Source organism: Neopsephotus bourkii, unplaced genomic scaffold (genome assembly GCF_033783945.1).
Source record: "Neopsephotus bourkii isolate Nb327-2 ecotype Australia unplaced genomic scaffold, CSIRO-AGI_Nbou_v1 NB_1510, whole genome shotgun sequence".
NCBI lineage: Eukaryota > Metazoa > Chordata > Aves > Psittaciformes > Psittacidae > Neopsephotus > Neopsephotus bourkii.
In genome coordinates, this window is record NW_026901986.1 from 430,202 (window position 1) to 457,526 (window position 27,325).

Sequence of the window (27,325 nt, forward strand, 5' to 3'; positions counted from 1 at the left end):
CGTCAGAAGTCCCTTTGGTTCTTTCCTCCTCCCGAAGAGAAGCCTGCAGATCTCAAAACTCGGAAGCACTGAGTCCCACCTTTGCATTTTTACTGGCTGCAAACACTGTTACGGAATTACTAACACATCACTGAGTGGTTTTCACCCTTTGCAAACCGAGTATCTAACTTCCAATGTATATTCAACCAAACTGTCTTAAAAGACAGCCTCCTGGAGGCAATGGCTCTACAGAACACACTGCATCAGTGCATTTACTTCTATGGCACCTAAGCCTGTGCTTTGGTGAAGTATATGTAAAAGTGCTGCTGAACCAGCACGTGTGGGAGCGCCCTTTCCTAACTCACCATTTTTTGGCTCACTTCAGAAAACAACCTTCACTTTCTGTTGACGGCCACATTAACTGAATTCTGCTCCTCACACACAACTTCCTCCATGTGAGCAGATCCGCTCTAGCCACAGATCAGATGGAAACTGAGGACTGAGAAATGTAATGGAGCTCAGCTGAGAACAGGCTTCTGTTCCGCACCTGAGCCCAAGGGAGAAAACTCTGCTTACACAGGAGATGCTTAAGGTATTGCAAGATCAGGCCTAAAAGGGAGGAAGGGCAAGCTGACCCTGCCCTATTGTTTTGATCCAAACTGAAATCCCTGGAGAGTAAAAGAAGTCAAACCAGTGCAAGTGAAATAGGAAATACAACTAGTATGGGTCAAAGAAAATGGGTCAAGCCAACACGATTCTGTTATGTGAAGCTGCAAGTTTGTGATCATATAGAGACATATGCTTGTAGAGCATTCCGCTTGCTGACCCATGATTAAGTACTTAGTTCCACATCCAAGTACTGTCTCCTTGCTCGGTGTTGTATAAGGTAAAGCAAGCTGTCTCAAAATACAGTCTTCAATAGAAATTTACCATTAGACATGGTCCTTCCAATGGAATGAACTTCACCTGAACACTGAGCACACCACTCAGCATTTCTCCTGATCAGAAATCGAGGTGGTTACAAAAGAAACAGGAGAGCAGAGACAACTGCAACCTGCAGAAGTACCTACCAGTGGGCCTCACATGAGAAGAGACACATCATTGCCTGGAACTGGAGTCAGACAAGAGAAGTTTGTATGTGTTTAGGTTGTTTTAAGCCACCAACTCCAGCCTGAGCCATCACTGCAGCTTCTGAAAGCTCCCAGCATTCACTGATTTTTAAATCCAGAGAATGTTAGAGAATGGATTTGAGTTGGCTCTTAGGGAGAAGTAAACTGTCATTTGCAAGCGCTCCAATACTCAAAACTCCTCCAGTGTAAAAGTTCAGAACACGTTTCCTTTGCGCCCTTACACAGTGTATTCCACAGTTGCTGTTTCCAAGCAAGATTAAACGTGTCTCTCACAAACTGTTGTATACATGGGAATAAACCCACCTTTATTTCAGGGTAGGGAGGAATCTGTGCAAGGATTACCTTGATTTCTGCTATTTTGGATTTCCTCTGCCAATCCCACACAGTGAGCATGTGCTCATTGGAGTCGTCGATTACACACAGATGAGTACCAGAGTCCTAGAGGTGAAAGACAGAGAAAGAAGCGCTGACAAAGTCCTATCATACTGTTTAGAGACAGGGCAGGTCTCTATTGAAAAACCCTTAGCGGTACAAACATAAATTAAGCAAGCCTGTTTAAAATGACTGTAAGGTTGATGTATATGCTATAAAGTTAACACTTTCTGAATACAATGAGGCTTACAGAGCAGAAAGACTGGCACCTGTGGACAAGCAGCAGTATGCAAATATACTTGTCAACAATGAAGAGGAATAAACTCAAAGACAGTACTTGGTGCTGGACACAGCTCTTGCATGGGTTGATGGAACTGTGCGGGACACAGCTCTAGATACTGCACATTCACCGTTTCATTCTAGTGAGGGAACACGTGAGACTGTAATAAGGTATCAAAATCAGGCTCAGCTGCAAAAAGGAACTAATAAAACCCAAAATCCAGCCCTCAGAAATACCCTAGTGTTTGTGATGGAACATGTATTTATTCACCTTGAAAACAACTGTATCAGAGTTCACCAGTGTTACTGGTTTATTGGATTGACAGGCATGACAGAGCTCCTTTCAAATCATTCTACTTGATTTATGCTACCCCTAACTGCAACCCCCAACTTCCCATTACGTACTGAAAGACAAAACCTAGCTCTAACTAACCCAGCAACACCACAAGTGAAACTGCTGCAAGGGAGAGGCAGGATTTAGTTTCAACAGGTCGCCCTGTTCAATCTCCATCATTGGCAATCCCCAGAACCCAGCTGGACCACAGCCCTGAGCAGCGGCTCTGGCTGAGCCTGCTGGGGGCAGGATGCTGGATGAGGTGACCTCCAGACCTCCCTTCCCACCTTGGCTCTCCTGGGAATCTCTTCCTCTCCCAGCAACACCAGTAAAACATTCTTTTTCTGACTTTTGCACTTCTTCACATGTATTAATGCTTCTTGCTGGGATGCAAGAATCAGAACCTGGGCTTTCAGAAGGCGCTACACATCCCAGTGCTTTGGCAGAAACACAAAGGCCGCTTAAAGATCAAAACAGACACAGATTTTACCAAAGCAAATAAGCTCCTTGCCAATCCTGAAATGAAATCTTTATCAATGCCAAGCAGAAACCTCCGTTTGCTACTGATGTGTCTGATAAATTCGGTTTCTTTTTGGCATATGCACAAGCAGGGACACAAGTTGAACAAATTATTCCTTGGGAAAAAAAAACCCAGCACCAGATAACATGGGGCTTTTTGTTTATTTCCTGTGCTTTGTGTGCAAGCACAAAACTCACCTTTTTTATCAACTCACTCAAATCCGTCTTCAGGAACCGCACTAACAAGCTTGATTTTAACACCCAAGGTGCCAGCACCTCAGCACCCTCACAGGGAAGAGCTTCTGCTTAGATCTAACCTGAACTTGCCCTGTTTCAGTCTGAACCGATCACCCCTTGTCCTGTTGCTGCAGTCCCTGATGAAGAGTCCCTCTCCAGCATCCTTGTAACCCCCTTCAGACACTGGAAGCTGCTCTGAGGTCTCCACACAGCTTCTCTTCTCCAGGCTGAACAGCCCCAATGTTCTCAGCCTGTCTTTGCACAGGAGGTGCTGCAGCCCCTGAGCATCCTCCTGGCCTCCTCTGCACTTGCTCCAACAGCTCCATGTCCTCTTTATGCTGAGGACACCAGCACTGCACACAGTGCTGCAAGTGGGGCCTCAGCAGAGCAGAGGGGCAGCATCACCTCCTCCCGCCTGCTGCTCACACTGCTCTTGATGCAACCCAGCACACAGGTGGCTTCTGGGCTCAAGCACACACTGAAGGGGCTCATGTTCTGTTTCTCATTGACCAACATCCCCAAGTCCTTCTCCTCAGGCTGCTCTGAAAAACTGCTCTGCCCAGCCTGTAGCTGTGCCTGGGACTGCCCCATGAAGTATGCATAAACTTCACTAACACACTTTAAATTCCCAAACAGATCATCTGGACAGCCTCATGAACACACTCCAGAGGTTTCCTTCCCATTTACAAGGAACTGGATTCAGGACCCCAGCAAGTAACCGCAGCCATCTTACCGCTTTGGAAAAATCCAGACACCCCACTCCACGCTCAAAAGTGCCGAGGCCAATAATCTGCAGCGTCACCAGGCTCACCGAGTCCCATACCCTAACATGGGGCTGCAGAGGCTGTGTGAAAGAGCAAGGGGACAATCAGCGTCATCAACAGTGGAAGCATCATCTACAGGTGTCACGTTTTGTCAAGCAGATGCTACCTGAGGTACAAGCTGCAGACCGAAATGCAGGATGAGCTGCGCCAATGATGCTGCCGGGCAGTGACTTAAACATAAAAGGCGAGAGTCAAGACAAACTTGCTCCCTGTGCCTGGGCTACAGGCATGGCAGCAGTGCTGCTGAGGCAGGAAATAAAGCATCTGTGAAGGCAAATCTTTGCCCAGTTCAAGTCACTGAACAAATAATGGAAGAGTCATCTTGCATTTCAGACCCAGCCCTAGCAATCTTAAGCAACGACCCATAATAATGATCGAACCTGGGGGTTTATATATAAAGTAGGAAAAGAAATAAACCCTGGTGAAGCGAGTACCCTGACCATCACCAAGCAGCGAATGAACATGTCCATGCTTGTGTTTCATACAGATCCCAAACCAGCTTAGCTTCAGAAACGTGAAACGATCACAAATGAAGTGAGGATTAAGCTGGCTTAAGGACAGCATTCACCATAGAAAGTGACAATAAATCGTCCCACTGATGGAAAACAAACCAACCAGCCCTAAGAAGAGAGGCAGTGGAAATCATAACATCTATACAATCCCCCCTGCATTCACTGCTTACAAAACCTAACAAATCAAGTTGAACATCTGAGTAAGGGTTATATTTAACATGCTTCAGAAGCACCTCACAGGCTCTATCTTTTGGTTCCCCACACCCTTTTATTCCTTCTAACTTCATGAACATAATCCAATTATTCCAATTGTGACAGCTCCCCAAGACCCAGAGACAAGAGCATTTAAATGCACTTGCTCTCCAACAGGCAAGTTTGCAGGAAGGCTTGACACACCCCCCCATGGGTTCTCCAAGTTGGTTTTCTCTTCCATGAAGCCTTAGGAGTGACCCATAGAACTGAGGACTTGTTCTCCTCTGGGATAAGACTTATTGAAAGGACTGTGGCAGAAGTGATGCAGCCTTAGGAATCAATGACAAGCTTCCCGTCTGCTTGCAAATTAAAATTGAGTTTCCTGCGTCCCAGGTAAAGGACGTTCTGAGCTTCTGCTCTTTTCGAGGTATGGATGAGTGCTTAGTTGCAACTGGCCTTTGCTAGAATACAGGCTGCCACCTTAGAAACAGCAGCATAGCTCAGGAACTGCAGCGCATAAACTCAACTGCAAACAGAAGGTGAGGAGGACATTATCAAAACCAAAACCACGCTTTTTCCTGAGGTTCAAAACAAGAGACTACTGCTCAACAGCTCTATTACTTACCCTTCCATCTTTATCCACTCCAGCTAACTGTCCTGTTGCAATTCTAATTTTGTCTGGATGAACTGCAAGACTAAGACAGACAGAAATATGACTTGCTTTTGCTGTCAGAGGTCTTCAAAACTGAGGTTTTTGTAAAGTTTTCTTTCTCAACAAAAGCCCATGAAGACACTTTAACGATCCTAAAGCCCACTTTCAATGAGACAGCTTGAATGGTTTTCATCAGGCTAGTTAGTTACACACGGTATGGACCAGGCTCTTGCAATAGGCACTGGCACACACAACCAGGAGCGCCAGAAGAGCCATCTCCACATGGGCTCTGACACATCTAAGGTTTGCACAGCACCGGGGAGACCACTTGTAACAAGGTACACATTGACTCATGATGAACTTCCTACATGCAGCTCTGTTTCACATTCATAAGCACCACAGCATAGTTTACGCCTAAACCTACAGACAGCATGAATCTGGGGGAAAAAACAGCTGAAAAGGTGGCTTGTGCACCCAGGAACGAGGAATTACTGCCACTTGCAATGAGTTACTGATGCAGCTGCAGCAACTGAGTTCTCCCATGTGGTGCACTACAAGTGTAAGTAAAACAGTCTGCTTTTGCTTATTACATTTTGCTTTGGGGCTGATGTGAAAAACCCCATTTCCCAATATACACCCTCTTAGTACTAGTGGTTTTCTGACCGACCTCCTTACCTGCTTTCTCTATAAGGTTACAAAGGTGAAGAAAGCCACTGGAATAGGAACGGGGAGCAGGGGAAAGCCTGAAGGGGTCAGAATGCTGGACACCAAAACCACTCAGAAGTCAGACTAGCTTTCTGAATGGAAGTGCAGAACACGAGACTGACAGCATTCCTCCCACAGGAAGCAATTGCAGTCAGCAAAGCCCAGCCAGACGAGGTTTAGATGGCAACTCTTCTCCACTGAGGTACAGTAGGCAGCTTGTATTCACCACTGCATCAAGTGCTCTACTCTTCAGACTAAATAAAGTCAACAGCTGCTCCCACAATAACATCGCCTTCAATTTCCCTGCTTCTCTGGGTTGCTTTACAAATGTCTTTCTGATCTCCCAGACAGTCCTAATGCTTGGATGGGCATCTATTAAAAAGGGAGAAAATTAATGCTGTTTCCCCTTTGGTTTTCTCATCTTTAAGACTACACCTTTGCCATACTGCAGGGTAAATCACTGCTTTAGAATTAGGCTGACAATTGCTCATTTCTGGGATATCCATTTAGAATAATTTAACTCAAAGGTCTTTTCTCTCATCTGGCACTCTGACATTGTCCAAGTATGCTGCTGGTTTACATTCAAGCCAGAAAGCCTAACCTAGCATGGACTGCTCTAGCACCATTCATTTGTGCAGTGTTTACTATGGCGAGATCTACTGGGACCGATGGAACAGAAAATAACCACAGTTATGATGACACTGAGCTCATACAGACAGTAGGAGAGAATAAAACCAACACACTTCTGCATGATTACACACATACTTACATGCAAATGCTCTATACTAACCATTTAACACAGTCTGTGTGACCCAAGTAGTGTCGCTGAGTTCTCTCCTCATAGTTAAATAGTACCACCACTGATGCTATGAAGTACACGATTTCTCCGGTAGGGAGGAGGTAAACGTTGGCTCGACAGTCTCTTCCACGATACCCATATCTACACATGTATTTTGCTCAAGTCAAGGTTTTCATCATCACTCTGTAGCAGGAAAATAAAACCAAAACCAAACCACAGCTTTCCCCTCAAAGGCCTCCCTGGGAGCTCTCATGTCACCGAATGCATTTGCTGTTTTCCCTTTGGAACTCCAGCACAATTTCAGGAGCACAGTGTTAATTAAAAACCAAACCCAACCCCATACGACTGAAGTTGAAGAAACCAAATCCCTTAAAAAGTGATGCTCAGTGATGTAAAAAGTAAAATATATAAGCAGAACAAATACAGCATTGGCATTGTATGATAACCTTCATGTGACATTTCACTGGGTAACAGCAGGACTCACTGTTCTGCTTTAACCTTTCTTACAGCATCAGAGCTATGCATCTTCACCCTGAGCACCAGAGCATTCCTTCCCTTTGGCCTCTTAGAAGAAGTGCATTAACATTCCCAGTGTCCTGCACACAAAGGCTTCTGCACTGTGGCTGCCAAGCACAGGCAGCATTTCTTTACACTGTTTTAGAGGGGTTTTAAAGCAAACAGAACTCAAAAGGCACCAACAGAGTGAAAATTGCTCTAGTTGAGTCTACCAGAACTATATGAAAGGGATGAACTGTGGTAGGAAACCCGCTGCTAATGACATTCAGAGGCATTACCCAGAGAACCAGCCTTGGTTAGCACTGATCAAGCGTTATTACAAGTCATTATTTCTTTGAAAACAGGTGTATTTTCTTCCCCTAGACTGTTGATGTGGCTGACTGACTGCACATCAGTTCCCAGGGTCACCAGCTACGACTTAACAGCTCGAGATGTTAACAGTTGCTCTGTAGCCTCAAAAAAGGCCATTTTCCTGTCATGTCCTGCACTTCCGAGAGCTCTGCACTCCCATGCCAAGCAATACACCTGCAGCAGCAAGGAAAACATGGGAATTATGTTAAGCAACTTAAGCTAAAGGATTCCAGCCTGAGCTCCTCATTAACCAGGTAATAAAGGGGAGTTGGAGATCCACACACAGCAAGCAGGAGGGATGCAGCTGGCCCCTTCCCATACACGAAAGCAGATGCGGCAGTCCAGTTTGAGAGTATCTAAACTGCCATCACCTAAGCTGAGAGCTGGACCTCTGCTGGACCTCTTGGGAAAGGACTACCAAAAATACCACCGCAGCCCCGATGCCCCACCAGACTCCTGTCCTCTTCTGCAGCCCCACCGAGCCACAGGGCTGCTACAGCACAGGAACACGTGCAAAATCAAACACATGCTGTAACTGAACAACAGGTCAAAGGGGGACACTGCCTTCAGTCATCTCTGCAGATAATGGAAAGCCAAACAGATTTCTATCTCACTGTCTTCTGTTTGTTTCAGAACACAAGGGCTCTTCTGAAGCAGAGGTTATTCCCCTGCTCAGCAAATGGTATCGAGAATGCTGATGTAACACAATGCTGCAGGCAAGAAAAAACGAGGATGCCTCTGTTTCTTCTCCATCACTGTTTACTTTACCACTAGGTTTTTCTCTTTCTTCTTCTTTTAAACACTGATGGAACAAAAAGTAACTCCAGAACGGCCTTTTATTAAAACCCAAACCAACCAGACCACTGAGCTCCCAAAAACAAAGGGCTGCAAAGCAGTGAACATCTTTTGTCTATCCAGAAGCACAAAGAATGCTATCCTAAATCCCTTCTCAGAGGAGAAAGGCAGATCTCATTAAAGTTCTGGATACAATAGGGAGTGTATTGATAAGGATTTAGTAAGATTGACATCTTTGAACATCCATCCCAGAAAAGTATTAGTGATTTAGGCAAACACGCCTTTCCACAGCAGAAGCTCTCCCATGCAAAGCTAAGGCTAAAACCCAACCCCACTGAGCTCTGGCATCCATGAGACTGCAAAACGTGGGTTACGTGTTCCCAGTACATCTCCTTTCGTTTCCCCTGCTCCATAACAAATGGCAAAGAGTGGCTGCATTTTCTAGGAGCATGTGTTTAGGAGTGTGCAAAGGAACTGCTTTGTGAGAGAAAGTTTTTGCTTTCTTCATTCTATAACCTGGCCTCACTTGGGAGAAAACACGTGGGGTTCCTGCTCCCCAGCAGTTCTTTCCTTCCTCACACACTCAGAAGGAAGCAGCAGATGTGTTAATACAGTAGCTGTTCATACAGTAACTCTCCAGAAGTAGGGGTGACACAACTCTGATGTTTAATTTCCACTGAACTTCAGTGTTTATAGGATCACAGAATCCCAGCCTGCTTCCGGTTGGAAGGGACCTTAAAGCTCCTCCAGCTCCAACCCCTGCCACGGGCAGGGACACCTTCCACTGGAGCAGCTTGCTCCAAGCCCCTGTGTCCAGCCTGGCCTTGAGCACTGCCAGGGATGGGGCAGCCACAGCTTTGCCTTTATGGTCTACGCTTCCACAGCCTCACTGAAAAGCTCAGAGGACACGAGCTCCACAGCAACTCTTCAGAACCATGTACCCAACGCTTTGTGTCAAGCATCCATTAGTTAATAAAAGCAGGAAAAATAATAGAGGAATCTTCTTTCCTAAAGTGAGTAACACAGGGCGTCTTAAAATACCTGTATGCCTTCGTGAGTAATGGGTGTGCTGAGAGGCACCGGCAGCCGCTGTCTGTACACATCCTGGCACAGGACAGCACACCATCAGCATCCCTAAAAATCTTCCTGCCTTCAGCAACATCAGAGGGATCAAACTTGGGATTATTCCATGAGCTCAGGTGCTGCTTAGACATGTTATTTCACTGAAGGACTGAGACACTTACACCGTCACATTGCACTGAGAGAATGAGCAGAGATGGAGGGGGTCAGGAAAACCCTAACGTGTGCAAACCCACATCTCTTACAATGAACTTAACATCTCATCTACTAACCCAGGAGAGCTGTCACCAACCCCACACCAACTCCACTCTTCAAGTGATAAATGTATTTAGTGTGTTTAATGTAAACTGGTCTCCAAGACATCAACCCCTTCACTTTGGAGGTGAACCGCAGAAGCAGTGCAAGGAATGGCTGCTTCTGCAATCCTCACTTCCACAGGTAAGGACAATGAGAAATTCAAGATCCTCCATAGCTCTAAACCCCCTCAAAAAGAACAGATAGTAAAAGCATGCTCCTGAAAGCAAAGCATCTCTGAAACTCTGTACCCTTCCAAAGACACTTTCCTTCACACTGCAACTGGTTTAACAGCAAAACAAAGCGTGGCTTTCCTGTGCCTCTCTATTTAGCAGCTTAAACTCATTTCAATCGCAGCTACAAACCACTTCAATTGTTGTGTTACACTGAACTCTTCTTCCCCACTCTACATGATTTTTACCTCTGAATACAAGACCAGAGTTGAAATGGGGGGGGGGGGAAGGCAAGACCAAAAAGGGACCAACAAGTAACTCCTGATGTCAAGGATACACCCACTCCAGTTTTAACTTCTCAGGAGGCAGCTCTGTCCTAATATCATCATAGTTTTCTACATCTGAAGGAATGAACATCGTGATTGGCCGGCCCCGCATGAACATCTTGATGTATTCTCCCTCTGTAGAAACAAAGAAGAGGATTAATCACGCGGCAAGTTTACACAAGGAGCAAGCACGACAGGTATAAGCACGGAGATGCAAGTAACACTTGTGATAGAGCAATTGCTTTTGGAAGGCGAGCTTGGGAAAGGACCCATTTTCTCTGGCACAGAAAACAACCCAGCACACTGAACACACACGCACACATGCACAAGAAGCATTAGTTGGGTTTGAGACAGAACAGACTCAGCATGTAACGTTTTAGACATGCAAATTCAATTGTAAAGGCAAATGTCAAATGCAAATTCAATCCGAAATGGAGTAAGCAGTCACACAATCACAGGATAATGTATTTCAGGTTGAAGGGGGCCTCAGGAAGCCTCGAAGTCCAACCTCTGGCTCAAAGCAGCCTCAGCCATGAGGTCAGACGAGGGCTGCTCAGGGTTTTGCATAGTCCAGCTTCAAAACCCTCCAACGATGGAGATGGAACCACCTCTCTTGGCACCCACCGGGACTCCCCTTCCCGCAGAGCAGCCCCTCTGTCCTCAGGCTGTATCCCTGTCAGAGGCCCTTCCTTCCTTGGCATTTGTCCTTGCTTAATTCTGGAAGTTCCTGCCCAGATACCCTTGGTTGGCAGCTCTGCTCTCCAGCTCCATGAGAGCTGCTGTCATCTGCACACTTGAGCGTGCACTGTGATGTCTGCTCCATGTCACTGCTGAAGATGTTGAACAGGACAGGGCCAGGGCAGAGCCCTGCAGACTCCACTTGTACCTACTGGCCACCAGGTAGAGTATGACTCTCCCAAAACACCATCCATCAAATGGCTCCTTTACTCACCTACCCAAACCATAGCAGCCAAGCTGAGAGACAATGAGAAAGTGCTGAAGGAGCACTATCTGGAGTTACAGACCATCACAAAGTAACAGACTAACTTGAATTATCCATTCACTGAAATCACTCACTGTATGCTGCCGCATCTTGCATTATATCCTTAGGAATGGAGAGAAGCAAGAGCTCCTTATAAAGACTCCAACACTGTCATTATAACACTTAGATATATTCTAACACTATCATTATAACACTGTTACGTTATATATATTCTAACACTGTCATTATAACATTTTCTGTAGTTGTGACAAAATACATGCATCTTTCTGCTGGGGCATCTGAGCCCTTCCTGCCTTTAGGAATTTCTTTTGAAGGACCATGAGATTATTTCCCACTAGAATAAACTCATTACAGAGTAGCAGAGTGGCTTGGACACTACCCACCCAGCACTAAGGTTAAACCAGGCCTCAAGTCCACCAGGATTAATGCCAGCCTCCAATGCTGCTGACACAGGAGGTTCATTTTGAAAGGCACTGATGACCGAGACCCCAGCGTTCATGAAGCTGCAACTTTTTAGCAGTCTTCAACTTCTTTGGTAATGAATAGCCACTGTTAATGCAACCAGCAGCACCAACACAAAGTCATGTCCTGTTGTGCTCTGAATCTGGAACTGCAATGTTTGTTATGAGTAGGAACTGGAAAAATCACAGCAGACAGAGAACTCAAGAGTTTCACACCAAAATGTAAAGAGTTGAGTAGAACAGCACCTGTGAAGCAGCAACACTGTATTAAGACATCTCTAATTGCATTTGGATTATGGATCCGTCTAGTATTGGAGGCCACCAACACTGAGCCATAAAATTTAGGGTTTTAAACAATTACTTTTATATTTCTCTGCAATGCCAAACATGAGACAGACTTCCCTGTAAATATACAGTATCTCCCAAGTATTTGCTCCTTTGATGCTGGACTTGAATGGCTCAACTCTCATTGTATTGATCTTCTAAAAAAGGCAAAACCTTTATGCATGCGTTAGCGTTACAGTGCTCCATTAGAGGAGATGGAAACAGTCATCCCACTGCTTTTCAAGAACAGATACAATTCCTTTTAGTGAGAGCCCTGGGAGTCCATCCACTGACAACAGTGGCAAACCTGCCTCAGATCAAGCACCAAAGAATAAAGAAAATCACTTCCCCGTCGCTAATTTTGAGGGTTATTTTACCAAAGGTGCATTGCTTCACTGCACGCTAAAGACTGGTCTTGTCACTAGCTTGACACCAATGTGTAGACAATTACCACAAACTGGTAACATGGCTCATTTTCAACAGTATGTGTTTTACAGAGAGAAACCAACACTGGCCAAACCCAAGAGTAAAGTATTAATAATGACCTTCTTATTAAAATCTGGCACTCACCCTCTTATAAATCAAAGCACAGCACAGCCTATGGGTATTTAGTGAAGACCCATCTTTTGTGCAAGTCAAATCCTTGATTTAACACCAAGCCTGGCACTTCTGGTTCCACAAGATCAGTGCAAATTGGTACCACAAAGCTAGGATCCCATTTCTTAGTGCTCTGTAGAAGAGTGGAGACAAGCTGAGACTGAAATCCCTAAGGATGGAGGCACCCGTTGGACTCTGCAGATGAAAGAGATGCAGGGTCCGAGGGGAATTCAGTCAGGTCTTTGGCCGGAAGAGACGAGGCTCTCCTGGAGCTCAGGGAAAAGATTCTCTGCCAGGCATTCAGACACAAACCAGCTCTTGGAACCTGCCCTGTTTCCTTTGCTGTTATTAGCTAGCTGCATGTTACTGAAGACTACCTTTGAAGATGCATATTCAACAAGCTTGTTAGAGAGACACAAGCTAGGCATAACTTGATTAAGCCTCTCCTCACAGAAGACGAAGGACTGAAAAAGAAGAGACAACCTACTGAAAGATTTTTGTCCAAGACTCTAAATTTCCTTTCATCACATGAACCTGTAGGGCAGATACAATATTAATGTAAAAGTCTTTTGAAATACTGGAGAGGATGGCAGCATATCAACAAAACCATTCTCAAGCAGCAACTAACTGCCTGAAGCCAAAGTCTTGTATTTGCAAGTTAAGAAAAGCAGCAATTTAACTCTTTCAGAGCATACTGGCTCAACTGAATGCTCAAGAGCATGAGACTCTGTTTCTTTCCTGCATTTCCTGACCTTCAGTGTTCAAGGCCAAGTCAGACGGACCATGGGCAACATGGCCTAGTGTGAGGCATCCCTGCCCATGGCATGGGGTTGGGACTGGATGATGGATGGAACTCAATCCATTCCATGATTCTATGATTCTCACAGGTACAAAGCCTTGGGTTTTTCCCCTCACTTGACATTTCAGAAGAAAAGGGCCTTGGTCACCTCACAACAAATTTGGTGGTTGAGAGGCTGTAGAGGAAATTAGGTCAGGAGAGTGTGTGTGAGGAAACAACAAAGAAAAATCCTCAACAATACTGGTATCTACCAGCCTGAAAAACAGGAGGTATGAAAACAGAACTTCTCTACCCCATATAAAAAGATGCTCAGCCCCACTAGCTGCTGTGCAGGAGTGCTGGGGGGTAGACAGGGGAAGAGAAGGATACACCTGAAAGGTCTTCAGCGCTTGCTAAGCTAATCTGCAGCTGCAGGCATCCTATCAATCCTTTCCAAAACGAATCAAACCAACCTGAAAGCACAGCTCAGGCTCTGGAGATGGCACACCCAGGTGCTGTGGATTACCCACGCCACACAAGAAGGAATAGCTCAGGCCTGGGGATGCTGTGAAAGGCAGCATCAAGCAGATGCAGGGCTCTGGCTTCAGGGGCCAGCTCTGCAGCAGCAGCAGCTGTAACTGCTTTCCTGCAGCTTTGAGCTCAGATTCACAGCCCTTGCCAAACACTGCTCGGCTCCACAATAATTCACCTCTGCAGCCTCAACAGTTCCTTTGCACAAGTGCCAGGGGACACAGGACCGGCACTTCCAAGTTTCACACCCAGGACTGGCTCAGGCTTATTCACCTCCCATGGGAGCCCTCCGGGTGTTTTGTACCCAAGCACACTCCATGCAGGTCTCAGCTCTCTGTGGGATCCTCAGAGGTCTGGGGATCTATCAGATCAGCTCCAAAGATGCAGAAACACTTGATCTTATTATGCCTTGGCCCCAGTCAGCTGAAGGGACACAAAACACTGCTAAGGAAGAGTGACACAGACACAGAGCCCATCGACTTGGCAAGGATGGATGTGAGCACTGATCAGTCACCAGGCTCTGCAACCCCATGTCACGAGCTGGAGGAACAGCCTGACAGATGCACACATGGGCCCTGGTGAAACTCTGGTTTCTACCCTGGCACTGCAGCACCCACTTTGGGCAGCAGGGACTGGGCTATTAGAATCACAAAATAGTTAGGGTTGGAAAGGACCTTAAGCTCATCCAGTTCCAACCCCCTGCCATGGGCAGGGACACCTCACACTAAACCAAGGCACCCAAGTTGGTGTGTATCTATTGTTGAGACACATACAAACACACTGCTGCTCTCAGAACATCACCCAAAAGCCTCCTTCTGCTAAGAGCTGGGAACTTCTCCACCTCCAGGCAATAAAGCATGGCCAGATTGTCTGCTCTTGGTGCATGTGACAGCATGGCTGTTAACTTCAGCACACCTCTGCCCATTGGCTGCCTGAAAGTGCATCGGGTGGGCATGGGAAAAGCAACCATGCCGCCCTTCCTCCTCCCGGCCTTCAGCCTGCCAAAAGAAAACCATCCAGTTGGTTAAGTCTTTTTTGCATGGCAAGGTTCCAGTCAGTCACCACACTACCACAAAAGTCACCTTTTATGACTGTGGGTGGCTCTAACCGCAGTGTTACAGAGGAGAACCTACCAGGGGTTTGATGCATTAACGTTTTCCATAAGGCTGTGTATCTCCACTAGAATTCCTTCTGATACATCCTGGGATTGCATTGTGTTCTGAGAGTGAGTGAATGGCTCAATCTTTGTGTGATTAACTGGCATGTTAAAGCCCTTTTCCTCACCATTTAATTCTGGTTTTATAGCTAAAACATTGCTAGCACCTCCTGCATGTGTGGTCTTTCACTTTGAACGACTTAATTTTGGCTTATCCTACACTCCAGACCCCAGGAACATCTCAGGTTCACTGTATTGAAACCTCAGCTTCCACTGCACCAGTTGGGTCTCGCAGCTTCACGTCACCAGTGAAGTGTCATCAGTGCTCCTGCTTTCCTGTGTTAAATTCATTAGTGCAAACACGAGGCCAAATAGGTCCCAAGAGGCTGGAGGCAGATGTTAGCAACCAGGGTATCTGTTGTGGTTTCTTGGAGTGTTTACAGTCTGCTAGATAAGAGAGGAATAAAGAGGTCAGTAAAACAAGGTGCTGCTACTGAGAGGGAGCCCTAGCAGCCTGCCTCATCTACAAAGGAAACAAGCGCATCTTCTGCACTGGCACTCACTGTAAGGCAGCGCGCTTACCCAGCACGGAAGGACACTTGCTAAAGCAACACCAAGAAGGCAGGACTGAAACTCGGGGCAAATGAAAACCTGGAGACAAGCACCAGACAGTGGCAAAGCCCCCATCAAAAGGAGATTCCCATTAAAATAAATAAGCTTTTCATTGGGCCTCATACAAGGGGAAAAAAAGAACAACCCACAAAGCCAGAAAAAGCAGCACAAAGGTATCAGTAAAATTTACCTTCAAGCAACACATCAATGCACAATAATTCACCCTTGGAAGAGAGTTTCAAACCCAGTGATTCAGGGAAAGCAAGCTGGAAGGTAGGAGCAGTGAAAACCACTGCAGGTGACAACAGACAGCAAAGATCTGGCAACACCAAACCATTGGAAAGGGTGAAATGAGCGCTTCCATGAATGCAGCACAGGAAGACTCTTGCATTGACACGTGAGCAATTTATGACTTGCTGTAAATCAGGTTCTTAGGGGAATATGGAAGGTTTCCAGGTGAAAATAACAAAAATACTAGGAACTGAAAGGAGGATGAAAAGAAACAATCAAAGAAGTCTTTGTAGGCGAACTCACAAATATCTACAGAGAAGAGCAATGCAGGAGACATGAAAGCTACGGTTCAGATCCTTCAGGAATGTGAAGACAGGATGTAACGAAACCAAAATCCTCCTGGTTTCCAGAAAACCGTCCTCCAAACGGGATCGCCAAGGAAGACACAGCAGTTTCCAGCAGGATGTGAGAAGCCCTCACCCTACTGATTTCTTCATCAAAACTGGACAGAATACTAGGAGAATGCATTTTATACCACATTTATATCATTATTTAGACAGACCCTGAGGTCTGTGCTGTAATGAACTGCTCTTTAGCTAGCAAGTGTATGCATGGGCAGTCTAATGAGCATACAGTAGATTACACACACATATATATACACACACACACTCGCAGAGTAGGTAACAGTGAATAAATATCCAAACGATCTGTTTTCTGCATGGCTAGAAGTTCAATTCTTAAGGCACCATTACAGTAATCTTCTATTGCAAATTGTTAGTGACTGGTTTTCAGTAGGATTCCCCCATCTAGTTTGGAAGAGCAAAACGGACTGATGCTTAAACCCTTGGCTCAGTTCTACTTGTGTTTAGCATCTCAATCTTACCCTTGAAGTGAATTACAACCCCTGAAGACTCCAGCTAGCTTGGCCAAGCAGAACTCTCTACTAATATACAATAAGCTACCACGTCCAGAGTACATTTATTAATCTGTCTCCACCTTCTAGTGGCTTGACCAGTGAAGTTATGCTTTTTAATACTACAAATAGCTTCTTTCCCACAAGCTTTCTGCTTTCAGGCCTGTGTCCAAGAACCCTGCAGGACCACGAACCTGGGAGACAAAGGCTTAGAAGCCTGTTTCTAATTTAAACAAGTGCTAGCAGCAGAGATGAACACAACCAAATGCAGCCACCATGCCCAGACCATTACATCTTAAGTTACAGTGGAATGAAAATCCAGCTGTAGGTCTGCCCCGTCTCACGGCTTGCTGAGCCTCTCAAGTGGACATGCACTGTGGCTATTGAGGGCTGCTGCAATGCAAACCGAACAGTCAAAGAAAAGCAGATGAGATGAGAGATTTGGAATGGTTTTACAGCTTTGCCTTGTGATTTCTTAACAGATCTTTTGTTATTAATTTTATACAGTAAGTAAATCACAGTTAAACCCCTGGTTTTGCATGCATCAGGCGATATTAATAATCTAGGTATTAACAGTTAGCATTTGAATCAAAATAATTCAAGGATTCAGAGAGGAGCACTGGACACTGGCTTCCTGCTTGAATAACAAAATCCTGACCTCAGGAAGAATCAATGCTAAAAGCCCACAAATACAAATCTGTTTTTCTGACAGTATCTAGGGCTTCTAATAACAGCCCTGAAGGAGAACAAGCAGCCCAATAATAATCACAGAATCCCAGACTGGTTTGGGTTGGAAAGGACCCTAAAGCTCATCCAGTCCCAACCCCTGCCACCAGGGCAGGGACCCCTTCCACTGGAGCAGGTTGCTCCAAGCCCCTGTGTCCAACCTGGCCTTGAACCCTGCCAGGGATGGGGCAGCCACAGCTTCTCTGGGCACCCTGTGCCAGCGCCTCAGCACCCTCACAGGGAAGAGCTTCTGCCTTAGGTCTAACCTGAACTTGCCCTGTTTCAGTTTGAACCCATCCCCCCTTGTCCTGTGGCTGCAGTCCCTGATGCAGAGTCCCTCTCCAGCATCCTTGGAGCCCCCTTCAGACACTGGAAGCTGCTCTGAGGTCTCCACGCAGCTTCTCTTCTCCAGGCTGAACAGCCCCAATGTTCTCAGCCTGTCTCCATTTAGGAGGTGCTGCAGCCCCTGAGCATCCTCATGGCCTCCTCTGGGCCACAGACCATGCCCCCATTAGAGCTCAGGTACATGAGCACCTCCAGTGAGCATCTCACAGAAATCTGTGCCTAAAGCAAACCTCACCCGATGCAGTTACTGTACGCAGCATTCTCAGTGGACATGACACACTCATGCTTCACAACTGACCCATTCTGTGATGCTACAGCTCTAGCACAGTTAAACTAACAGAAGAAGTAGTACTGGAAACTAATAAAGCACCATCTAAAAAGAAACAAACTTAGGAATGCAGTGAATGGTTTTCATTACTTCTTTCACATATGGTTTTTATTGCCAGCCCAAACCAGCTAAGCATCTCTTATTGCTTTATAATAAGTAACAAGTGATTCCTATACTGAGCTGCTGTCACTGAAACCCAAAATCCAACATGAGATCTCAGTGCAAAAAAAATGACCTTTTCTCTTCAAATAAGCCATGTCTTCTGTCTGTGCTGAAGTGAAAAGCAAGATGGCTTTTACAGGCAATTCTAAACACCTGCTGGTAAGGAACCATCTGAGCTAGTGTCCTTGTGAGGCTGTAATAAGCACCTGCTCATTTCACCCACAGATTTATTGGGTTTCCATGGAATTTCAATACCTCCTTAATATTGGATTTGATTGCAAGATGTTGTCCTGGCTTATAAGGACAAACAAACAGATGGCTGCAAATAAGCTGAAAAACCTAAACTTGAAAAAAATAAATAATCACTTCTGCAAAGGGATGGAAGTACACAGAACACTTTCCTCATTGGACTGGCATCACTGAGTGTTCCTGGCTGTACTACCTCTGCTGCAGCATGCACCCAGATGCATAAAGCTAAGGACTAACCTTCAAGTGCAAGAGATCCAACTCAACCCTACTGAGAGAAACAAAGGCTGTATGGGAAGAAAACTGGGTAGCAAGGTAGAAGGTAGGTGATGAACTGTGCTACCATGCATGGTGCATACTGCAGGAACCTCAAGTGACTGCCCCAAAGCAGCTGAGGGCTTGGCTCTACCCGTGCTGCTGCTGCAGAGGACAATACATACTAGCAGCACAAATCACAGTGAACATGCACAGATGGACACAATACAGGCAACACTACAGTAACTTCTGCTGCTAGAATAAACACGATTCCAAGAACCAAAGGTGCAAACCCCTATTTCTCTCTATTTTGTGGTACTCTGTAATCAACATGGTCCAAAGCAGGTTAATAGCCGAATCGAAACAAACTGATTCCAGGGTGTTGAAAGCCTCACAGAACTGGATCTTCTATCCTATTATCCCATGCAAACACCTTCTGCGAGGATAATTTACAAGTTCACTGCATTTCCAAGCTTATTTTATGGGTATGTAAAGACACTGAAGTGTTTTTAGGTAGATTTTTCTTTGAAGCTTGACAGTCTGCACTACAGGAGAATTGGCTGAGTATTGCTAAGCTTATACTGGAAAGGATGGCAGGATCCTATGCGACTGCAGTAGCTAAGAGGTGGTTACTCTTGTGGCAGTAAATACAATACAAAACCTAATGCAGCCTTACACAAACACACACTCAAAGCTGCCAAAAAACACCCCTTGGTCCATATAAAAACATAATCTTGGGAGGCTGAATCCTGCTAACTGCAACTGCACCCATGTCAACGGCAGAACAGCGTTTTGGCACCGTACATGTTTCAAATGGCAGCAAACACGTTTTCCACGACAAGACTTTCTCTCCATCTCCCATACACGTGGGGCCACTGTTGTCTGCATCACATTTCTCTTTCATTCCCGCTGGGCTGAGAACAGCCTATGGCATGACACACATGGTGGATACCCATTCGCCCGTCTGTGAAAGCTCACAGCTGCACAGCAACCCAGCAGGCAGCAAGGTACATACACATCAAGGCCACATAAGCTAGAGGTACCAGGCAGAGAGAACTGAAGGATGCTGGGCAGAACACAGACAATTGTAGAAGCACACTGTCAAGAATTAGGACTGAAGGCACTGAGCTGTATGCAGCTCGACTCTGTGAAAAGCTGTGTTTGATAGAAAGGGGTTTATTTAATTCTTGCAAAGCCAACTGCAGCTGGACACTAAATCATTAGTTTGCTTTTTACAGGAACGTATGTGCCGTTGAACCACTGGTGTTAAGCAACCTGGCAAACCCAAACATTTCTCCTTTGTACCTGATGCTCATGCACCTTCTATCACCCCTCTAGCCTTTGAAGGATGCTTTTGGCACTCATCAATTTAGAGCATTTTTTAACTCTGCAACCGAATCTATGAATTAGAAAGGATGACACCAATTGAACTGATGCCGATTCTGCTTTCACTATGATTTATGTATTGACTTCCAAAACAATTTAGTGGTTTCATTTTCTTCTAAGAAGAAAATCCAGAAGAGACCCAAAGTAATCAAAGCATATATAATGTCATCTTGCTTATAGCACAGGATTTGGAGACTGCAGATTGGTTAACGAGCAGCAAGAAAGCATGAGACAGAACCTCTGTACATAGATCTATGTTGTGTACAGCATGCACTTGGGTTACATGCTCTAGTTTGGAAACTGCATGCTCCACTAGACTGTGCAGGACGTCAAAGCAGAGTAGTTTTGCAACACAAGAAGTGGATTTCCTTTGTTGTTATGTCCCACCACGTTCACAGACGGCTCCTTTTCCTGTCGGAACAAGCCAGCAGCAGCAGGTAGCCACAGAAGGCAAGATTCATCAGTCAAAGACATACGCTTTACAAGCGACTCATTTTTCATTTGAGCAGCTTGTATGGAAGCTTTCAGTCTCCGTTCGTGTCTAATCAGGGTGTGTATGTTATAGTATGTTGTAATATTGGCAAGACAGAAAGCTGGGATTAAACAAATCTTTTAATTGGCAGTTCTTCGTAGTCTGACATCTCAGGCAACAGTGCAGGAATTCACACAATGCGTGGAGCAATTTAGTTAATACTACCCCCAAATAATCCCCACATATGCGATGCACGTATGTATACATGCTTCCATAGGAAGAAAGCTGAAGCACTTATTCCAGTGCTCAAAGTCTGGAAGAGATCGTGCACTGATGCTCCGTGTGACAGCGAAAAGCCAAGTAAAAGACCCGTGCGAGCGCTCAGTTAGGAAGCAACCGGAGGCATAGCTTAGTTCTTACCTTGGCTGTTTTTTTCACGAGTTGACATTTTTGCTGGTTATGGGACAGAAATAAAATATCTTAAAACTATTTCTAAAGCCCCACGCACTCGCTCAGCTTGGGCAAAGACTGGCACATCGGTCAAACCCTTACACTGCTGCTTGCAGAACCCCTCTCTATGCACATGCACACAGAGAAAGGAAAAGGGGGATTCTCGTTTCATAGAAGTAAAAGGAATCCTCCCCCTACCCCATCCTTCCTAAAGCTCCAATGTGATGAGGCACTTCATCATTTCAAGGATCCTTGTACAGGTCTTGAGGACTATTTGGCCAGAGGAATTCTTGCAGTAAGCACGAATGCTATTTTAGATCTCTAGCCCCAGTTCACGAGCATTTGTTCCCATTTCAGTCAAAAGCAAAGCACTTCAACTGCAGCCAGCATTTAGAAAGGAATGTTTGTATTTACCTTGGCTGACGATGACATCTTTGTGCCTGGGGAAAAAATACAAAGTCATATCGTTAGGAAGATGGGACACACTCAGCAAGCCAATAGCATCTAGTTCTTACCCATTATTGCTTTTGGCAAGCTCATCAGACTCTGGGCACAGTGTAAGTGGAGTATAGGATGCTAAGGAACTACTCTTGCTCATCTCAATGCATTTTTACCCAGAGATTATTCTATGCACTTCACTGAATCTTTTGAGTAACTTCAAGTCTTTGGCCCTCTGGCCAGGGTTCCTAAGGAGTGCCACAATACAGAAAGACTTTAAAGATACATTATGCAGGGCATATTCCTTGTGCATGGAAAATTCCATGTGGAGAGCGCAGACGTGGAATACCCAAATGTTTTAAGCTGCCAAGCACCCCGAGGCCTGCATGCAAAGCATTTAACACCTGTCAAAAAGAAGCTGTCAGCACACAACACCACAGATTTTTCTAGGAATTAACCCTAATGGATACACGGATTAAATGTAAGCAAGTTGCAGTTCCATTTAAACCAGATCCATGTGGAACTACGGGATGTACAGCACAAAGGAGTGCAGCCGCGATGTCTCTCTTCACCAGAACTACTCACAAAACTCCTCCATCTCTTATCTGCAGAGGGAAGAAACCTTCATTTCCAGCATTATCTACTTCTTCCCAGAAAACCTCTCCTTGACAGCAGTGTGTATTGCATCAGCCCCCTCTTGACCTCATCTGAAATCAGGCAGGAAGCTATGCGTGGCATCCAGTATTTTTAGCTGGATGGAGGTCACATTTTTGTAACAGCAACAAAGGTCAAGCATATGCCTGAGGAAAGTCATCTCTGGCTGCTGGGAGAACCAGCCTGCACCACACTGCCAAGGGGAAAACGGACGCTGGCTTCCCAGTCTTGCCTGCAGGACACTGGATGATGGGCTGCTGTGCGAACCCGCTTACTAATGGCTTTATCAGGCTGATTTACAGCTCAGTGCTGAGCTTACTGAACAAAGTTCATATCCTGGGCTGATAGCACAAAGCACGTGTAAAACAGTTCTGCCCTGGGCCCGTATTAGGGGCTGAATTCTATTCCCTTGCACCAGACTCTGGTAACTTCAGGCAGATAAGGCCAACATTACTCAACTGGGAAGGATAAACGCAACGTAACAATAGCACAATACCAACCAATTCTGTTAGAAACAGGGCACACAGCATGTATGAAATGAGTATTAACGTGTGCTCTTGAATGCAAGGAGTGCTTTTATTCTAATTCTGAGCAGAACGAGGCACACCAACAACGCAACACCCAGTCTTCAATCAGATGACAGTCTACAACTGGTAATGCTTGAAGCTTTGTTTTCTCCCAAATACTTTCAAGATACAACAGCTTCAAGTTACAAGGAGACAACTTATTATAATTATTATATTATTATCATAATAAGTAACAATTACCCCTAATCTTTCCTTGTCCAGTCTTTTGTTAGATACCTGATTCTTTTCTCTGTATTAGATACTGTAGAAGGGCAGCATTTAAAGTCTTTTAGAAAATAAGCAGACTCACACAGGGGAATGAAAGAAGATGCCTCTATTCTGACCATGCCTGAGCCAACAGACCAGAAAGAAAGGTCAATAAAAGTAAAATTCATATTTTATTATTAGGAGTGTGAAGCATATACCACATTGAGAAAGGTATTTTAGTAGCATAATAAACCCCAAGAAAAGAATCTTGGCAAGCAGAAATCAAGACGGAGGGTTTTTCCTTTCCAAGTATTACCCTCACAGTCTCCTGCTCTAACCTGAATTGCCAAAGGGCTTTGAAATTCCAACAGTGAAAAGCAATTATAAAGGAAAATAAATGCTTGCAAACTACGTGAGCCATAATCCCTCACGCAGCACTTCCCTGCTCTGCACAACTCTTCAGGCTAAGCAGAAAGCTTTCAGTGAATGTGATGATATCCACGCCCGAGATTAACCCAGGGTGGTTTTGTCCTTCCCATTCCTAAGAAAGAAGGAATGCACTTACACTGCTCTTGACTTTGAGTATGTATTTGACTGTCTTAGATGTCAGCTAAGGAGAGCACTACAGACACAATCAGAAAGACTGGAAATCACTCCGAGAGATCTGAGGGGTTTTATTTGTCACAGTGGGAGGGTTTTCAGGGAGTTCAGCCCCGGACCCATTAATGGCTACTGGAATGAGGATTAATGAGCGCATGTGCAAAGTCTGCAGATGACTCAAAGCTGGGAGAAGCTCCCAGCACACTGGGGGGCTCTCAGCGAGAAAGTCAACACTGAAAGTTCATCAAATCCAGCAAGATTACAACAAGGTCAAAGGGAGAAACTACCTGTGGGACTGGGAAGTGCAAAACCCAACTGGCAAAGAGGGTTAAGAACAAGAAGCCAGTCACAACAGGGGTCAGCAACGCAGAGTTATAGCGAAGAGCAAACTTGGCCTTGTGCTGACAGGAGCAGAAGTAACTCATTTGGTGCTAGCCTTGGCCAGTGAGGCCTCCACTGACCAAACCTGCTACTGAAGAAGGGCACGAGAGGAACGATGGGCTACAGCACATCACCTACTGAAGGGGGAACTGAAGAGAAGATCCCTGCCTGTTACCTAGAGCATGCAATCAGGAACCCATTAAACAGTTAACTTGAGAGACCTACGCAAAGTCTTACAAGTATATTCACAGTTAACTTCAGAAAAGCACAAACTCTGTCAAATCCAGCAAATGAACTTCAAGGAAATACACTTGCATTTTCAAATCAGTTTTCATTAGGGGAAAAAACACATCTGGAAGCATCACCACAGTGGCATTAAGCTATAAATCTTAACTCCTTGTTCGTCATTTCACTAACCCAAATGGGCAACATTGAAATATACTGACACCAAAATCCTGCATTCGCAGTTACTAACAACTGTAAGATTCCACAGGCACGTGGAATGCCACATAGGCAGGTTATGCAAGTAGCTACTCCTGGTAAGAACAAAGATGCAAAAGGTTCGGGCATACATAAAAGCAGGTTCACTAAAGTGAAGCAGTTTTACATATATAGCAATTTATATCTCTAACATTTTGACTCTCAAGTTCACTTGTTTTTCCCTACTGAGCTGGTACATACTTATCTGCATTCTTTGCCACTTTTGATATTAATTTAGATGTCGATGCTACTCGCAGCAGCTTGTTCCGGCTGTCGTCTGAGCTCTCCCAAGCACTGTGAGGCTTCTCAGCAGTCAGGGATTTCTTTATGCTGGAAGAAACAGAAAACCATGTAAAAATGACAAGCGAGGCAAGACAAAAGCAAGTGGAACTGGTATGCAACGGACAGATGAAGCAGGAGACAAAAGCAGAGCGAGGTCTTCCTTCAGCTGAAGCGTGAAACAGGGGAAAAAAGATTAGTCAAAAAGTTCTAACTGGATGAATGCAAACAACTGAGCAAGACAGTTGCCAAATGTTTTACCCATTCCTTTCCATTTTCAACTGCTCTTACGTACAGCCTTGAACAATCTCTGCACTTCATTACTACATTGCTGAGAAATTACTAAAGGAGAAAAAAACGAGGCTATTTTAAAGAATAAATGAGGAACAAAGTCACTTCGGAAGGTAACAAAGGGAAGGAGAATTTCCCCCCCCCCATCAACTGTCCACCAGCTTTAATACACTGATTTCTGAGGCAGAACAGTTCCATCAGCTCAGTTTCCTCATGCTGTTTTGCAGATCCTACATTCTACACCACATTACTGGGTTTAAGCTTTTTGAAGCAACGATCTGCAAACTTCTTGCATGAATCAGGTTTGGCCCAAGACTACAGATGATTCAACCCATGAATGTGGATTCCAACGTTCAGCAGTCTTGGTGTAGCCAATTGACACGAATGGGAGCCCGGGAGTTTTGTAGGGACTGAATTTCACACCCATTCTAATGATGGGAAGCATGGTCAGAAGTGAGCAAACCCAAACGATTCTTCAAATCTGCCTATGTCCTGCTAGCAGTATCCTACTTCATCCTGTCAGAAATGCTTTTTGCAGGAGTAAGTCCTGAGCCGCAGCCTCAGAATGGCAAGCTCCTTCCACAGCACCGCAAGAGGCTGAGCGGTCCTGCGACAAACCGGTTAATCACATCAAGTTAAACCAGGAGGAGATTGAACAAGGCGTTTATTTCCTTCCCCACACTGCAAAAGATTAGTAAGCAAGGCTCCAGACAAACATCTTCACAGGGAGACACCAGGCAGGAGAGCAACAGGCTGTGAGCTCAGCTTCAGACAACTCGAGAGCGTGGGCAAGACACGCGGACAGAGCCTTTACGGAGTGTTATAACATGCACCAGTCAAGTGAAGGCTTCAATACTGATTAGAGCTGTGAATTCGAGCAGTGCAAGACAACAATCTCGTGAACTACAGCAAGTTTCAGAAGAAGAAATGGCTGTTGTTTAAGAGCTTGAGGCTCCTACAAGCAAAACAGTAAAGGGAATGTCACACCTTCCATAAAGGTGACCATGAACCGAAAGAAGAAAAAACACAGTGATCTGTAGAGTCCTGAAGCTCAGAAGGAATCACCCACATCTTAAAATCAGTTTCCTTGACTTTAAAAATCCACTAAAAAAATCATTTTTCAGCACCCAATTCCCACTGAAATGAGTGGGAACTTGGAGGCGACTCTAAATATACTTCTATGGTCACTCAAGTGAAGTACATCTATTATTTGGGTGTGAAACCAGAACTTCGATCACGTAAAGAATGAGAACCGAAGTGAGCCACCCTGCAACCTAGCAGGGACTGAAAAGGGAAGTACTGCAAACGAAAAGCCAAATGCAGCCACTTTATTGAGTAATTTGAGAAGAACAACTCCCAGAGTGCTGCAATGATCCCAGTATTTAACAACTGCTGTTACAAGAGGTAGCACAGGGGCATGTGCAAAATACACTCCACAATTCAGCTATGCCAGCCAGAAGCTAGGAAGTGTATTTTGTAAAGGATCGAGTCAGAGTTGTCATTCGGTATTTTATAGTTTATAATAATGCCTGATTAGAGGGTCTCAATCACAGAAAACACCCCCCACACCCAGTAATCTTAAAGATTTACTCATGAATTCATTTGTACGCAATTGCTCTGATGCAATGCACGTCAAATGCGTCTGCTTTAGCCCCAAAAATACCAGTCATTCATGACTTGTTCATCAGGTTGGACTAATTTCACATGGCTTGCTGTCAGATACGAGCTCAGCATCACTACAATCACTTTCTCATTCTGTACGGTGGTACTGTGAAAACCTTTTAGCTGGAGCAGAACTCTTGCTTTCCTGGGTTTGCCTGTGTGTTTGGAGAGGCTGGGAGGAGGGCTGAGGAGAAGGTGATGCTTGCGTTTGCGGACTTGGATCATTAGAATGAGATTCCTCTTTTTTTTCTTTCTGTCCTGGTGGTTTGTCCTTCTTTTTTTCTGTACCGCTGTAAAATAAAAGTATAACAGAGGGGGGAGGAAAAACAAAACAAGCAAATGGATTAAAAAGGTGAGAGGAAAAATCCGACTGTGAAAAGAAGGGAGAAGCATGTAACAGCTTACTATATATAATCACCAAAAGAACACCTCGATTATTCCCTCACTCTCTTCAGGCTAAGTGCTTTGCTGAAATAAGATTTATTCACAACAATGAAGGAGAGGGAGGCATGGAAGGGCACATCCTGATTTTTCCTGTGCACTTGTACTAAGTTGACTTGGATTTTGAAACGGGCACAGCTTTGATTTGAATACACAGGCTCTTCTTAAGAAAATCTTCTTTAAGGCCAGGCTGGACGTGGTTCTGGGCAACCTGACCCAGGTGAAGATGTCCCTGCCCATTGCAGGGGGTTGGACTGGATGAGCTTTGGAGGTCCTTCCAA

General features: G+C 45.1%; 1 protein-coding gene across 5 annotated transcripts in view; it reads right to left on the bottom strand.

Moving 5' to 3' along the window:
- EML4 (EMAP like 4) overlaps positions 1 to 27,325 on the bottom strand; it is a 127,602-nt gene that overhangs the window by 21,613 nt on the left and 78,664 nt on the right. For 2 of the 5 annotated variants that reach the window (XM_061369722.1, XM_061369721.1), the window contains exons 4-12: positions 26,720 to 26,893; positions 24,573 to 24,701; positions 21,460 to 21,485; positions 21,016 to 21,048; positions 10,081 to 10,204; positions 6,526 to 6,675; positions 5,004 to 5,073; positions 3,584 to 3,694; positions 1,452 to 1,547 (exon numbers count right to left, since the gene is read on the bottom strand). In XM_061369722.1, coding sequence (XP_061225706.1) covers positions 1,452 to 1,547; positions 3,584 to 3,694; positions 5,004 to 5,073; positions 6,526 to 6,675; positions 10,081 to 10,204; positions 21,016 to 21,048; positions 21,460 to 21,485; positions 24,573 to 24,701; positions 26,720 to 26,893 — 913 coding nt within the window. The remainder of the gene's footprint in view (positions 1 to 1,451; positions 1,548 to 3,583; positions 3,695 to 5,003; positions 5,074 to 6,525; positions 6,676 to 10,080; positions 10,205 to 21,015; positions 21,049 to 21,459; positions 21,486 to 24,572; positions 24,702 to 26,719; positions 26,894 to 27,325) is intronic. The other 3 variants (XM_061369723.1, XM_061369724.1, XM_061369725.1) reach the window with 3 other exon arrangements.